Source organism: Theropithecus gelada, chromosome 3 (genome assembly GCF_003255815.1).
Source record: "Theropithecus gelada isolate Dixy chromosome 3, Tgel_1.0, whole genome shotgun sequence".
In the NCBI taxonomy this organism is placed as follows: Eukaryota; Metazoa; Chordata; class Mammalia; order Primates; family Cercopithecidae; genus Theropithecus; species Theropithecus gelada.
Genome location: NC_037670.1, coordinates 117,161,989 through 117,177,765, shown reverse-complemented (window position 1 = coordinate 117,177,765; position 15,777 = coordinate 117,161,989). Strand labels below are relative to the sequence as shown.

General features: G+C 38.4%; 1 protein-coding gene across 3 annotated transcripts in view; it reads left to right on the top strand.

Moving 5' to 3' along the window:
* The window catches only part of GRM3 (glutamate metabotropic receptor 3), a 230,663-nt gene extending 215,502 nt beyond the window's left edge, over positions 1–15,161 (top strand). For all 3 annotated transcript variants that reach the window (XM_025379267.1, XM_025379266.1, XM_025379264.1), the window contains 2 exons: positions 426–600; positions 14,595–15,161. In XM_025379267.1, coding sequence (XP_025235052.1) covers positions 426–600; positions 14,595–14,668 — 249 coding nt within the window. In that variant the 3' untranslated portion in view covers positions 14,669–15,161. The remainder of the gene's footprint in view (positions 1–425; positions 601–14,594) is intronic.
* The last annotated feature ends 616 nt before the right edge of the window (positions 15,162–15,777 follow it).

The window sequence follows — 15,777 nt, the reverse complement described above, 5'->3', positions numbered from 1 at the left end:
AACCAACAAATTTGTTTATAATAACCTTAAACCTTAAACAAGCCAAGTTCATAGACTGAAATCACCAGCAATCTGGCCACTTCATCATTGAACATGTTTTACTATTTAAGATTCCAACTTCTGTGGTTTTATAGAAATATCTTTATAAAAATATAAAGAAAATAAACAAGAAAATCCATGCGAAGTCTTGGCAAGCATTCAAAAGCACCCCACACAAATGGTGTTTGCTTACAAATCCTAAGCAATATTTCCAAGACCCCAAACATAGAAGATTCAATATAATTACTGTACTGATTTGGCTATAATCAGAATAGAGCTGTCGATTATTCTGGGTTTTTCATTTTGGTCTTGTTTCAGCACTCTCTTTAGTTGGCCATTTGACTGAATGTACAGCCAGACACTTACTAGCCAACCTTCTCTTGTAGGTGCAGACGACAACCATGTGCATCTCTGTCAGCCTGAGTGGCTTTGTGGTCTTGGGCTGTTTGTTTGCACCCAAGGTTCACATCATCCTGTTTCAACCCCAGAAGAATGTTGTCACACACAGACTGCACCTCAATAGGTTCAGTGTCAGTGGAACTGGGACCACATACTCTCAGTGTAAGTATGGAACTCAGCACTAACTCCTTCATATGTAACACTGTAGTCAGGACCAGCCTGCCAAGAACAGGCAACACATGTCTGTCCCCGTGAACAATCTCAATTCGATTTTACTAAGTATGGATTTGAACACTGTGAGTCAGGTATTGTGCTAGGTGCTGCGGATGCAGTGAGGAGCAAACAAGTCAAAGTTTCTGTTTGGGCAGTACATACAGTCTGGCAGGGAACAAAGACATTAAATCCATAGCTGCGATTAGGGGTTTAACCATGTTGTGAGGTTAGATAACCTGGTCTCTAGTCCTGTTCTGGAGTCAATTTAATCAATAACTTCGAACAAGTCACTCTATTGCTTTCTGCCTCATTTTACTAATTAAAATAGGGGACTGGACTAGATTGGTGTTTTATAAAGTATATTCTATGTCACACAGATGCCAAAGGAGCTTCATGAAAAATTAAAAGAGGAAGATAATAAAATACAATGAAAAATGCTGCATTCCTAATTCCCCCTTGGAAGTTTATAGCATTTCCTTTAACATAAGTGTGTTATAGGTTTTGAGAATCTCTACGCAAGAAAACCTGTTTAACTTTGTTAAAAGTTAACAAAGTTAAAATACTTTTAAAAATATTTTATCACAGTAAAACTAACATCCCAAGGAACACACCTTGGAAAATGCTGGAATAGATCTTCCTCCTACTTCAATGACACAATGTTTTCTCAGCTGAGAAGGCAGTGTGAACTGAAGGATACTAGAATAGTTCCCAGTCCCAAATTCTCTCTGCTACTGGCCTGCAAATGTCTGAAACACTATCCACAGAGAATCATTGATTTAATTCTTTAGAGTTCTCTAAAGCACAAATGTACCTGAAGGGGAAAACCTTTTAAGCCATTTTCAGCTAACTTGTGGTGTGAAGTAGAAGCAATTCACTGACACTGGATGAGGGGGAAGAAAAGAACTGGAGCCATGAGACGGGGAAGGAGGACAGAAAGTGACAGAGACAAATGACTGCTTCAAAATTTTGCCTCGAGTTGATTAGAAAGGATACTTCAAAATAACTCAGTATCACAGGGTCAGCAATCACATTAGTGCCCCAATTTCTCCACCAAAGTACAGAATTTAACAGGGCAGCCCTTCCCCCAGGAAACTGAGGAAAGACTGACAGGCTGAGAGCACGTGTTCCAGGATAGGCTGCACATTCATGTCTTTCCAGCTAAACTCCAACGTGTCACAAAAGTTGAGTTTCAGGGCATGGCAAAGCCTGTGAGATCATTTTCCACGGATCTTAGCAAAATATGTTTATTTCTTGAGCAAACAAAGCTCTTCTTTAGCAGACTAATCTTAACAGCTACCTAGTCCAGACCAGAGAGAACTGTCAATAACTTATAAAAATATTAACAACAGTTAACAGGAACTTTCATTTGTTGAGTGTTTTTCATATGCTGGGCACCGTACTAAATACTTTACACATGTGTGTGCATGTGTGTGCTGTTTTATTCAATGCTCTAACCCCTTAAGGTAAAGAAACTCACTCAGGGTCACACACTTTAAAAATGGCAGAACCAGAATTTAAAGTCAGTTCCTGTGATTTCAAAGCCAGTGCACCTAACCACTGTATCGTGCAGCCTCTCCTGGAGAGGAAGCTGGAAAAGTTCTCATGATGCTAGGTCCTTGGCAGGCTTTGCAGAGAGAATAAAAAGAAGGTTATCCCAGCAGAATTGTCTCATTGCTAGCTCAGAACTTTTGCTTGTTATTAGAACAATTTAGCAGAGTTCATAAGTCTTCCATATAGAAATTATTCAAAATTTCATATATCCAGACCTCAGTAATTTAGAAATGGCAGAATTTTCTAATGCATATGCTGGGAATTAATAAATTCCAGAAGGGATAGCAAGGGCACTTTCTCCAATCAAGTCTCTTGTTAGAAATTCAGAAATATCCATTTACATAAAACCAATATACTGCAACCACAGCAGAACTGTTAAACTATTGCTCAGTATGCTAATCTGATAGTGACCCAATTAGTACTTGAAGACAGGTGTTTGAACAACATTTTTGGAACGTTTTGTTAATAAAATTATAAACTTTTTTTTTTTTTAAAAAAAGGTCTACATTCAGACCTCATTGTTTCAGCAATATTTCCCGAATTAATCCAAATCAATGAAGTAGTACCATGTAACAAAGTGAAGATTTTATATAACATCTCTTGGCATTTTAACGTGCATAAGTAACAAATACATTCACCTGTTATTTGCATTTTTACATCTTTTATTCAAAGTAGTTATATATTCATGAACTCATTTTATCCTCATGAGTACCAGATATCACAAGTTCTATTTTATAGGTAAGAAAATTGAGAATTGAAGTTACTTCTCAAGGATATACAATGATACAAGAGTCAAGAGTTGACCCTGGATTTCCTGACTTTCAGTTAAAATCCTTCCCATTTTAATAAGTTGGGAGTATTTCATAGCAAGAAATGTATTCATTCATTAAATTACTGAGTACCTACTACACACCAAAAGTTTCTAAGCACTGTGTACACAGTAATGAATTGGACAGAATCCCTGGCCTCATGAAGCTTGGTGTCTAGGACAGTGGTTTTCATACTGTAGACTGTAAGCCATTATTGGGTCATGATATCTAGTCTCTTTGGCCAGTGTTTTTTAAAAGAAAAAAATAGAAAATATTAGAGTGCATTGCATGTAATAAAGGTAAGGCATGAAAGGTAAGTCATGAAGAGTTATATGTATACGTGTACCAGGTCTGGGTAAAATGTATTTATTTCTATAGATCACAATCAAAGATGTTTAAAGGCCAGTGGTCAATAGAATTTAGTTCTGTGTATGAACATGTTACTGACCCACTTTGGTAGGAATTGAAGCAATTATTTAATATCTTAGTGTCTGTTTCCTCTATTGTATATTCAGTTCAATTTATATCCATTTCCCTCCTAAATACTAGGAAGTGTGTTGCTTTAGAAATCAAGAACATTCCTTAAACTGCTCTGAGTTCATTAGATAAAGCATATGTTTTTCTTGGGTTGTACACGATTTATGTTCTTCCAGTGAGTATAATGTTAGCACTTTATTTCACTGGACGATTGTTAATATTGCTGCTGGTTTTCTGACTTTCTCTTCAGAGGTAAAAACAACCCGCTGTAGAGATGAGAGTAAGCTAATATGGAAATAGGGTTATCTCGTTTCCTCCACTTTATCTATTCCTGCATAACAAACTTCTCCATAACTTAAAGGCTTAAAACAATACCTCTTTTTATTATTATCTCTCACAGTTTACAAGTCAGGAATTCAGACAGGGCTTGGTTCACCTGCTCCATGAGGCTGAGGTTCTTCCATGGTTTTAAGCAGAGACTGAGCTGATCTGGAAGATCCATGATGCTTTCACTCTTATTCCTGGCATCCTACCAGGAAGCCTGTCCATGTTGGCTCCTAAAGGCATATTCCACGAAAAAAGGAAGTAAAAACTGGCTTGGCCAGGAAACTGGTATAGCATAATTGGTACCATACTTACTCATCAAAGCTCAGATTCAAGGGGAGGTGCATAGACCCCGCCTCTCAAAGAGTCTGCGACCATTTTAATTATGCCACACTTTCCCAATCCCCAATTAATGCAGTGCTGCATCTTATCAAGAATTACAGTGACTTGACACAATCCTGTATGATACCAAGAAGTCACCCCAACTGGAAAGTACAGCCATATCAATTCCAAGTTAGTTCTCTGGCAAGAGAGTAGGAGAAATACCACATTACTTTGGAACCTAGGAGAGCCTTCTGATGGCAGCCAAGGTGGTTGATAGCAGAAAGAGTATTGGTGTTGAATTTTTAAAGCTGACTGGTTGCTCCAAAAAAACTGGAAAAGCATAACCAAACTCAGTAGCAGACATGAAAGAATGAACATGGTTAACAATATATTGGAAAACTGAAAAGTTTTACATATTGCTATGTGCAAGAGTATAATTAAAGTTGTGCCTAATTAACTATAGATAGTAGAAGTAAGAGTAACAAAAAATGAAACCTTAATTGTTCTCCATTAAGAATACCCATGGATCAATGATTCCCAGATATTTGTGTATGAAAAATAACTCCTTTGAAATGGAGATGCCCTGGTCCCACCCGTAGATATTCTGATTCATGTGGTCTGGAGCAAAGGCCAGAAATCTGGCTTATAACAGATACTCCAGTTGTTTCAATAGAAGTGGTCCAAGGGAAATATTTTGAGAACCTCTACCCAAACCATCCTTGTCTACTTCATCCACTGATATCAGTGCAGTCAGTGCAGGGAGGGTCTCTAGCCCATCAAAGAGGAAGCAGGGTTTCAGAGACAAAGTGGCATTCTGAATTTCCACCCTTTGCTTCATAATGCCAATGGCCATATCCCTATGCAGTGATTTCCCAGGCTCCCTCTGGAACTTTCAGGGAAGGCATTTCCAGCATAGAAGAACCTGGCCACTCAGAAAACACTTACTAAAAGTGGGCATGCTCTTTCTAATGGCAGTATAACTCAGACACCTTGAAATCCTAAACTCGTACTTTTAATTCTACTCCCACACCCACACACATAAGCAAATATCCTTTCTATCTGGATGAAAAAGAGGTCATTTTTATTCTCTTCTGCTCTAGAAGCAAAAGGGATTCCCAAAGCTAGTTCCTAAGGACAGGCAATCAAGAACATATGTTGGGAATGTAAGTAGAACTGCATAATATTTAAAGAGAAAAGTGGGAAGTACACACGAAGTTACATAGTATAAAACCCTATAGCAGTTATGCAGGTGAGAATATTGACACTAATATGATTTTGTATCAGCATAGACTGGGGAGAGAGAGGTGAAAAATGAAGTGTGCCCCATAGTCTTCAGAGCTATTATGTACCCAGACTCGGTCCTATAAGGATATGTGTCTCTTGCTGTAATCGTTCAGATGTATGTATGTCATTATCATGAAAATCAGTCCAGAAACTTCAACTATGTAATGATGCCCAGATTTTGGTCCCCAAGGAGTTGTAGGGATATGGAGATTGATTTTCTCTGCCAAGAAAGTCACTTGTTTAGGTGGTAATGTGTGAGCCGTTCAATTAATACAATTACTTATTATCACGAAGTTTTTTCACATTATAAAAAGAAAGTGATGGCATAAAAAGATTAAGTGAACACTCTCCTAGAGTCATGGCTCATTTTCCACACAGCTACAACCACAGAAAGCAAGCACATGAGACCAGACTTTGGCCTAGTTAAAAAGGGGCAATGGCCTAGTTAGCAGGGGGCAAGCCATTGTTGAAGTCTGAATATGACTTTATAAAATAAAAGCATAACACATAATGCCCAAGCTTCTTCTCTATAGTTCAGCTCCCGAAAAACAGCATCATGTCCTGTACTCTAAGTTCAGGGAGCCCCACATGACACTATGTACTAGCCTGACCAGGAAAAGTAGCAAGGTATTTAGCAATACAGACTGAACTGATGGTCTTTCGTGCCACAGGTATCTCATAAACATAAATCTTCAATGGGCAGTGCAGGAAGAACTAGAGTATTCAGCAAGTCAAGCCAGCTGCTTTCATGGAGAATATACCCAAAGCATCCAAACCAGATAAATGTTAATCTATTTTTCCCTTTAGAAATTTCACAGAAAAGAGGCCAGGCACAGTGACTCACGCCTGTAGTCCCAGCACTTTGGAAGGCCGAGGCAGGTGGATCACCTGAGGTCAGCAGTTCGAGACCAGCATGGCCAATATGACGAAACCCCATCTCTACTAAAAAAAATACAAAAATTAGCCAGGCATGGTGGTGCGCACCTGTAATCCCAGCTACTCATGAGGCTGAGACAGGAGAATTGCTTGAACTCACAAGGTGGAGGCTGTAGTGAGCCGAGATCATGCCACTGCACTCCAGCCTGGGAGACAGCAAGACTCCATTGCCCTCCACAAAAAAAAAAAGAAAAAAAAAAAAAAAAAAAAAAGGTCCACAGAAAAGATAACTATTGGGTACTAGGCTTATTTCATCACTTGAAATCTGTATAGCAAACCCCTGTGACACGCTTTTACCTATGTAACAGACATGTACCCCCAAACCTAAAATAAAAGTTAAAAAAAGAAAGTCCACAGCATTCCTGAGAATCTCATTCCATTCCCTTTTACTCCCTTTGTCATTGTCAATGGAAGAATAGAGTCTCCAGCTACAATAGGTAACTCTACATGTATTAGGGAATTGATGTTTAGTTCCTCTTTCTTCTATTTAACACTGTCATTGTGTTTGTCTCACAACTGCTTTTTTCCATCCCTTAAATCATTTTCTCTTTATCTCTAATATGTTGCTAGGTTTTCCCCAAGTAAATATAGCTCACCTTCTTTAATAACAGTGACCACAAGTGTCAGAGCTGGGAGGGCCACTTTGGAACATTTATTCTAATAACCACATTTCTAGATGAGAAAACTAGGGCCCTGTCTACTAGATACTTTAGGAATTTGATAACTGGAGTTATAGATGAAACTCTCAAAAGCTGCTGTATGGCTCCTCTGGCCTCCCTGGATTTGCTGCCTCAGCTCAGTTACAAAATTCAGTTCATAGACTATTCTGACAATGAGAATGTTAGCATCTGCAAATTCAATGGTTTTTTTGTTTGTTTGTTTGTTTGTTTGTTTTAAAAGCTTACTTTTCAGCTCTATACCTGATGGCATCTCGTTCTATCAGCCTGGGTACAGACTTGTTCATGTAGTCCCATAATGTTCATGGAGTTCCATAATGAAACTACATAGTAGCCTGGCCAAGCAAGTTAGGTTTGAATGTGGCTAGAGGAAGGCGAATAAAGGTGAAAATAAGAGGCGAGGAGAACAGACAGGAAGTAGATCACATAGGTCATTATAAGGATATTTGCTCTTTGATTGAAAGAAATGAGAAAGCACTAGAAGGGTTTCATCAGAGTTGTGGTATGACCTGACTTTAAAAGCATAAATTTTGGCTGTGTGGGCAAAATATAAAAGGGAGCAGTCAAAGAGATCATTTAGGAGGCACAGTCCAAATGGTGGTGGTTTAGACCAGAGTGAGAGACAGCAGTAGAAGCTAATAAAGTGTTCTGATACCATACATAATTTAACGGTGACACTAACAGTATTTGTTCCACTAGAAAGGAGACTAAAACTAATTTTATTAGAGTTTAACACTTTTGGTTTAGACTTTTGTCCCTAGGCATAGTAGCACATGCAACTCATATTAGTTATCTGAGCCTCAGGATGAATAAGTTTCTGATCCTTGTTTGAAAACATATTTTGATAGAAAAGAAGAGAAACCAGTGATGTTGGGCAACTAAGATAGTGAAAAGAATGCAGAATTGATAGAAAAGCACAGAAAAATGAGCCTTTTCATTTACCAATTATTTATTGGGCATCCCTCTTTGTACTTTCTGAGGGAAGGAGAAGAGTAAATTTTTATTTTATTTTATTTTTTTATTTTTTGAGATGGAGTCTCACTCTGTCCCCCAGGCTAGAGTGCAGTGGCAAAATCTCGGCTCACTATAAGCTCTGCCTCCTGGGTTCACACCATTCTCCTGCCTCAGCCTCCAAGTACCTGAGACTACAGGCACCCACCACCACGCGCGGCTAATTTTTTGTACTTTTAGTAGAGATGGGGTTTCACTGGGTTAGCCAGGATGGTCTCGATCTCCTGACCTCGTGATCCACCCGCCTCATCCTCCCAAAGTGCTGGGATTACATGTATGAGTCACCGTGCCTGGCCAAGAACATATTTTAAAGTAACATGATGTGGCAAAAATGGAGGGAAGTATTTAGTTGAAGACTGATGGTTTGAATGTTTCCTCCAAATTTCATGTGTTGGAAACTTAATCTCCAAATTCGTATCCTGATTGGAGGTGGTGTCTTTGGAAGGTAATTAGGATTAAATAAGGTGATCAGGGTGGGGCCCCCCATGATGGGACTGATGGCTTTTAACTTTAAGGAGACAAAGAGAGACCTGAACTAGATACTTACTCTATCTCACCATGTGATGCCTCTCACCATGTCCTGAGACAGCGGGAAGGCACTCACCAGATGCCCGGTGCCATGCCCTTGGACTTTCCAGCCTTCAGAACCATGAGCTAAATAAATGTTTATTCTTTATAAATTATCTAGTAAGTGATATTCTGTCACAGAAACAGAAAATGGACTAAGACCAAGTGCTATTTCTGTTGGTAAGGTAATGGGTCATTAAAAAGGGTCATGACATATCTTCTTTTTCCATAAATCTTGTCTCACAAGAAAAGAATCATTGAATGAAGAAGTCATTGCTTTCATATAGTTCTACCTCCCCATTTGGAAACTAAATCTTGGATTTGCAGATTTTTATCCCACAGCATAATGAATATGATGATCTTAAATCTACTGTTAACAATTTAAAACCATTACTTGGGTCATAAAGAGGAAGCAGTCACTGAGAATTCAGTCTATATTTTTTTTCTTTTTTTTCTTTTTTTTTTTTTGAAACGGAGTCTTGCTCTGTTGCCCAAGCTAGAGTGCAGTGGCGCAATCTCAGCTCACTGCAAGCTCCGCCTCCCAGGTTCACACCATTCTCCTGCCTCAGCCTCCCAAATAGCTGGGACTACAGGCACCCACCACCACGCCCGGCTAATTTTTTGTATCTTCAGTAGAGACGGGGTTTCACATGTTAGCCAGGATGGTCTCCATCTCCTGACCTCGTGATCCACCCGCCTCGGCCTCCTGAAGTGCTGGGATTACAGGCATGAACCACCATGCCCGGCCTCTTTTTTTTTTTTTTTTTTTTGAAGAGACCCTTTTTGACAGACAGGGTCTCATTCTGTCACCCAGGCTGCAGTGCAGTGACATGATCCTAGCTCACTGAAGCCTCAAACTCCTCAGTTCAAGTGATCTTCCCACCTCAGCACCTGAGGCACATGCCATCCTGCCCACCTAAATTTTGGGGTCTTACTACATTGCCCAGGCTGGTCTCAAACTCCTGACTGGCCTCAAATGATCCTCCTACTTTGGCCTCCCAAGGTGCAGAGATTACAGGCCCAACCCACTGCACTAGGCCCAGTCTATATTTCTTAATAATGAATTATTTGCCTTCCACTGTGAAATCTCTGACACAACCAGAATACCAAGCCAATGGGTAGTAGTCGTGTCTTCATCTGCCCAGATAACATCTGTTAATCAATTACCAGATACAGTTCTCCTGAAATGGAACCAACGGACTCTAGCACAAGTAAAATTAAGATGATGAGTAAGAAAACAGATGCAATGACAAAGCAGGACACAAGAAAACAAACAGCTGGTGGAAACTGGATTTCACGACCATAATAGTAAAATATCTAAACAAACAGAATTCCTGGGAAAAAATTATTTGGGGTCATCAGAAGCAAGGAAATGGAACAGATGAAGCAAACTGGAATGTCTGTTCTGTTGAAATGTTTATTTTTTTTTTCTGAGACTGATGCAAAGTAGCACTGCTAAAGTAATACTGATTCTCAGCAACCAGTCTCAGCCACGAAATTGACTAACAGACTTGGCATCCATAAAAATCTATTAAATAAATATATTTAGCATTGATTGAGGGTCTAATTGCTTGAAAAAATACAATAATTTTCTCCAAAGTCTGGCTAGCCCATGCATTACTGGTGGAAGAGAAGTGGATTTCACAGAGCAAGACAAAGCTGCCACTTGGTTACACTGATCTTCAATGTTTCACCAGTTTGTAAAGCAAAATATGCCTTTTGATAGCAGTGAATTACCCTTTTGTGATCAATAGTGGAATTTATAAGGTCCTTTTCCATTTGCCTTAAATTTTCACTTTGAATGGCAAAAGCACACCTTATCCTAGAGAATCCAATAGTTGCTACTTACCCCAAGTCCCAGGAAAGCCAGAAATAAGACTACATGCCTCTTATGTCTGGTAGAAAGGATGATTATAGAAATCTGCTTAACCATACTTAAGAAAATGGGCTAAACTTACGCCATTAAAAATCCCATGAGTATTTCATCAGAATAATAGAAAAAGCTCCTCACAAACATACACACACAAATGATAGTACTTTGCCCTTCTACCTATTTTACTACCTTGGTGAATAACAGATGGGCTAATATGGGAAGCATATGTAAAATATTTATGAAAAGCAAAGTAATTGAGATAGTAAGCTCACAAAACAATAATTTTCCTTACTATATTCAACAGCATGTGCAGAAATGAGAATTTTTTTCATAATAAAATGCACCAGCAGAAGCTACCGATGAAATAATAAAAGAGAAGCAGAAAAATACAAGTTAGAGTTCCCTTCGACAGATTAAAAAGTATTTAGGGGAAAAAAGAGTTGCAGAAAGAGTCTTGTGGGTTTTTGCTGTTGCTATTTCTTGTAAGACTTTGAATTTGTATTATCTTCCTCTCAAAGAGTTTAGACATTCTGACGTAGGTTGCTCCTTTGAATGTCCTATGAAAGGGGTAGATGAAACAAAGTTGTGCTGTTAACTTCCATAATGATGTCCATGGGGTCATAGTAGATGACTATTTTATATTAGAACTTGAGGATTTTCCATGCAGCTATCTTTTGCAGACTCTGTCCTTCTTACCTAGGCAAGAGCTACCTAATTTTCAAGAAATTAGAATGCAATAGGCAAGCCGACTATACGAGTACACTCCAAAGAATAGCATTACATCAAGTTCCATAAGAGAACAGGGAACATCAGAGTAGGTTTCAGATACAAACTTAAGAGGGGGTATTTGAATCCCAGGCCTTAGTTCTAGACTTATCCCTGTGACACATTATTCCTCTTCAATCACTAAAATTGCATTTTTATCCTGCACAGAAATAATACAACTTGATCCTGGAAAAGATAAAGAGATTAGTTAAAATGTCAAAGGCAGCATGCCAGAATGGGGAGCTCACAACATGAGTCAGTTCTCTTGGCAAGGGTAGTTGACAGTCATTGTCACAATGTGGCTTGAGAAGCACAAGCCCACCTGTCTCAAAATAAGACTGCCCATAGGCTTCACGTTTGCCGGTCATTTCTTTAGTTTAAAAGATTATTTCCTTCTTGAAACTTCCATTGGTTTCCTGATTCTTTGAAATGCAAACATTTATATGATCATTCAGGAAATATTTATAGACACTCTATTCCATGACCAGCACTAGGGATAAAATAATGAAACAGATAAGTAAAACCCCTGCATATTTTCTAGTTAAGGGTATAGGATGATACACCAAAAATAATAATAAGCAAGAAAAAACTCAGGCAGCAACAACTGAGCTAGGCTGAGTTTCAAAACTGGGTGATGTGACAGTAACTGATTGGCTATTATTTTAAATTAAGTGGGCTGATGACTACCTTTCTGAGGTAACATTTCAGATGTGGATGACAAGGAGGAGCCAGACATGAGTAGATCAGAGGGAAGAGCATTCCTAGAGAGGCAAAGGCTACTGTAAGGGCAGAAAGTTGAGAAACAGACTTGCTGTGTTTGAGAACAAAAGCAAAAAGAAGGAAAGAAAATTTGGAATGAGGTGAACACCAAAAGAGAGACATGGTCCAAATTATGATGGGATTTATAAGCCAGAGTAAAGAATTAGAGCACACAGGGAAGCCATTGGAAGTGCATATATAGGTGACTTATATTTTAAAATACTCTCACTGCTGTATAGAGAATATACTGCAAAAAAGCAAAAGTGGAAACAGACAGGCCAGTGGCGTAGCTCTTGCAGTGATCAGGAGAAACATCATGGTGGGTTGCCCAGGGTGGTAGATGCAAAGAGATCTAGTTAGACATAAATCTAGAGTTGATTGAAACTGATGATAGGTTTGACATGGGGCAGGGTTGAAACAAAAAGGAATGAAACATACATTTTAGATTTTTGGTTTGGGCAATTGGCCAGATGGCAAAACCATTCACTGAGGAAAGGAAAGCTAAATGGAGACAGGTTAGGGAATCAAGAGTTCAGCTTTGGCCACTGATTTTGAAGTGGCTTTTAAACATCCACATGAAGATGTCAATTAGGCAGTTGGATACCAAAGGCTGCAGAAAAAGCACATATTGAATGACCTAGAGTGCTCTCCTAGGTTTCCAGTAACCTATTTTGAATCTCACTTTGCCTTGCCCTTTCTCTTACCTTACCTACATTTGATGAAGCTGGAATTAGATACAATATATGGAAATAATTTTTCTAATTAAAGTATTTATAAACAATAAAGCGCTCACATTTGGAGTTATGATTATGACCGCTTTCCATCAAGTATTTATCTGGCACATACTGTGTTAACAATTTCTTCATTGTAGAGCTTTTAATGGGCTCATATTGTAAAGAAAATTGAACCTGATCCTAATAAGATGAAAAAATATCTCCAAAAGAGTTAGCATGTCGCATGACTCCAGTGTAACTTGAGGTAGCCATACAAACTTGACTTCATAGATTTTCTTACATACCTAGCCAAGTAATCAACATAAAATTGAGGGGCTGTAGATTCCCTAGTGGTGGACCTGCTGATAGACTTCGGTGCCCCAAGTATAGTGAATGCTCCCCCACTGAATGCCATATAATCTCATATTTCATAAATAGTTGCTCCTGTTTAAGGAAATTAATAGGGATTTTGCCTAGGTAAAATGAAAATGTATGGGTCAATTATATATCCACTGTCAAGCATGGACATTCAAACATGAAGCCAGTTTATCTGCATGTTAACTTTGAGATATGTTCTTAAAGAATGGGACAGATGGCAGGTCAATTTGATCTGAGCTGTGATCAAGTACCCCAGAGGATCAGCTCCCACTGGTCAGAGTATATACAAATAGACAGGCCAAGGGGTTGTATGACAGAGATCTTAAATGTAATGGAACACCATCTCTTCAACCTATTCTCTTGGCTACATGGTTTCATTTCATGGAGAATGGGGCTCCTTGCTTTTGTTCACATTCAGTGCAAAGAAAAAGCATTAAGGGTGAAATATATATATAACTTATCTGTACCTAGACTTCTCATGAAATAAAACTTTACCAAAAACAAGTTAATAGCTAAGAATTATATCTAGGAAAACTGAGTGCCATAAAAAGAATGAATATAAATCCATACTATATAATATGGCTAGGAAGTACTGTAGTTTCCTATGACTGGCATAAGGAATTAGCACAAACTGTGTGTCTTAAAACAATACAAATTTATTCTCTCACAGTTATGGAGGCTACAAGTGTGAAAGGAAAGCATCATCAGGGCCATACCATAACACTGTTGTCACTACTTGTCATTAACAAGGGCACCATCCATTTGGAATATCTTTTCTGAGACCTGTTATGAAATTGAAGCTCTTAGCAACCCAGCCCTTACTAGTGTTTCTACCGAAGTTATCCACTTCAACAATGAAAATATATCAAACCATTCTCTAAGGCAGTAGAGTTCATAGATGACTCACGGACTATATAAGGCTCATCCCTGTATAGACAGAACAAAACTAATTAAGGTACTGAAAACGGTAAATAATTTAGTAACCTATAAAAATTACAGTGAGCTTTTGATTTTGCACATTGTATTTTAACCAGTTTATAGATTACCAAAGCTAATTTTCAACCTGCAAGTGACTTCCTTCAACAATGATTATATTTATAAATTCTCCGCCAAGAGGTATGTTCCAAGTTGCAAACTAATTTTGAGCAGAACATATTTAGAAATTGACCTACAAGAGCATTTTAACAATTTAGCATTTTCCAAAGCTAAATTAAAATGAGTTTTTAATTTAATTTTATTTTTTCACATTTTTTATTTCCATGGGTTTTTGGGGAATAGATGATATTTGGTTACATGAATAAGTTCTTTAGTGGTGATCTGTGATATTTTGGTGCACCCATCACCTGGGTAGTATACACTGAACCCCAATTCGTAGTCTCTATCCCTCACCTCTTTCCCACCCTTTCCCCCTGAGTCCCCAAAGTCCGTTGTATCCTTCATGCTACAACTTTTGTGTCCCACTTGACTAACTTTTCTGTCCCACTTTGTTTTCCAGCCTCTGCAAGCATGTATGTGCCAACGGTGTGCAATGGGCGGGAAGTCCTCGACTCCACCACCTCATCTCTGTGATTGTGAATTGCAGTTCAGTTCTTGTGTTTTTAGACTGTTAGACAAAAGTGCTCATGTGCAGCTCCAGAATGTGGAAACAGAGCAAGAGAACAACCCTAGTACCTTTTTTTAGAAACAGTACAATAAATTATTTTTGAGGACTGTATATAGTGATGTGCTAGAACTTTCTAGGCTGATTCTAGTGCCCCTATTATTAACAATTCCCCCAGAACATGGAACTAACCATTGTTTACAGAGCTGAGCATTGGTGACAGGGTCTGACAGGGTCAGTCTACTAAAAAAAAAAAAAAAAAATACGGTGGCAATATTACGTAACTTTTTTTCCTAAGAAGTTTTTTGTAGGTCCTTGTTGTAACTAATTTAGGATGAGTTTCTATGTTGTATATTAAAGTTACATTATGTGTAACATTGATTTTCTCAGCACAAAATAAAAAGCATCTGTATTAATGTAAAGATACTGAGAATAAAACCTTCAAGGTTTTCCAGCATGGTGGATAATGGTTTGTTCTTTTTGAATAACTCAAGGTAATTTGAATGACTTCAAATCATTTCCACATTTAATTTTAGAAGAAACTGTCTGACTGTGCTTTTGTTCACATCTATACATACTTCAAACTCAAGTTGTTACCCTGCTGAAGAGTTGTAAGCAGGGTCATACTTCTCTATGGTCCACAATGATCACAAATTGACTGGTAGCAACACCATATATATTAGACCATTTCAGCAACAATACACATTTTGATCTTCTAAACCCACATCTGTGGGGCAGCCGAGAATTGCCCAGATAGAGATATGAGACAACAAGAGAGTTGCTATGTTCAGAATATAGAGACTGTGGCTGCCAGGGAAGATTTGATGGCTCTCATTTCCAAAAACAACCTTAATTACTATGAAATTGGCAGAGTATCTCCTCATTCCATTAGAAAATCACTCTCACCATTCACTGCTGAATGAGGCAATAAAATGCAGGATATCTTATTTTCCAATTTTTCAGTAGCCATGCTCAGGCACATTGGCTTGTTACTAACCTTGAATATTTTACTAACCTAAGTAAGGGAGTGAACAGGGAAAACATGGATAAGCTAAAACTGGCTTATTCTTACTAAATA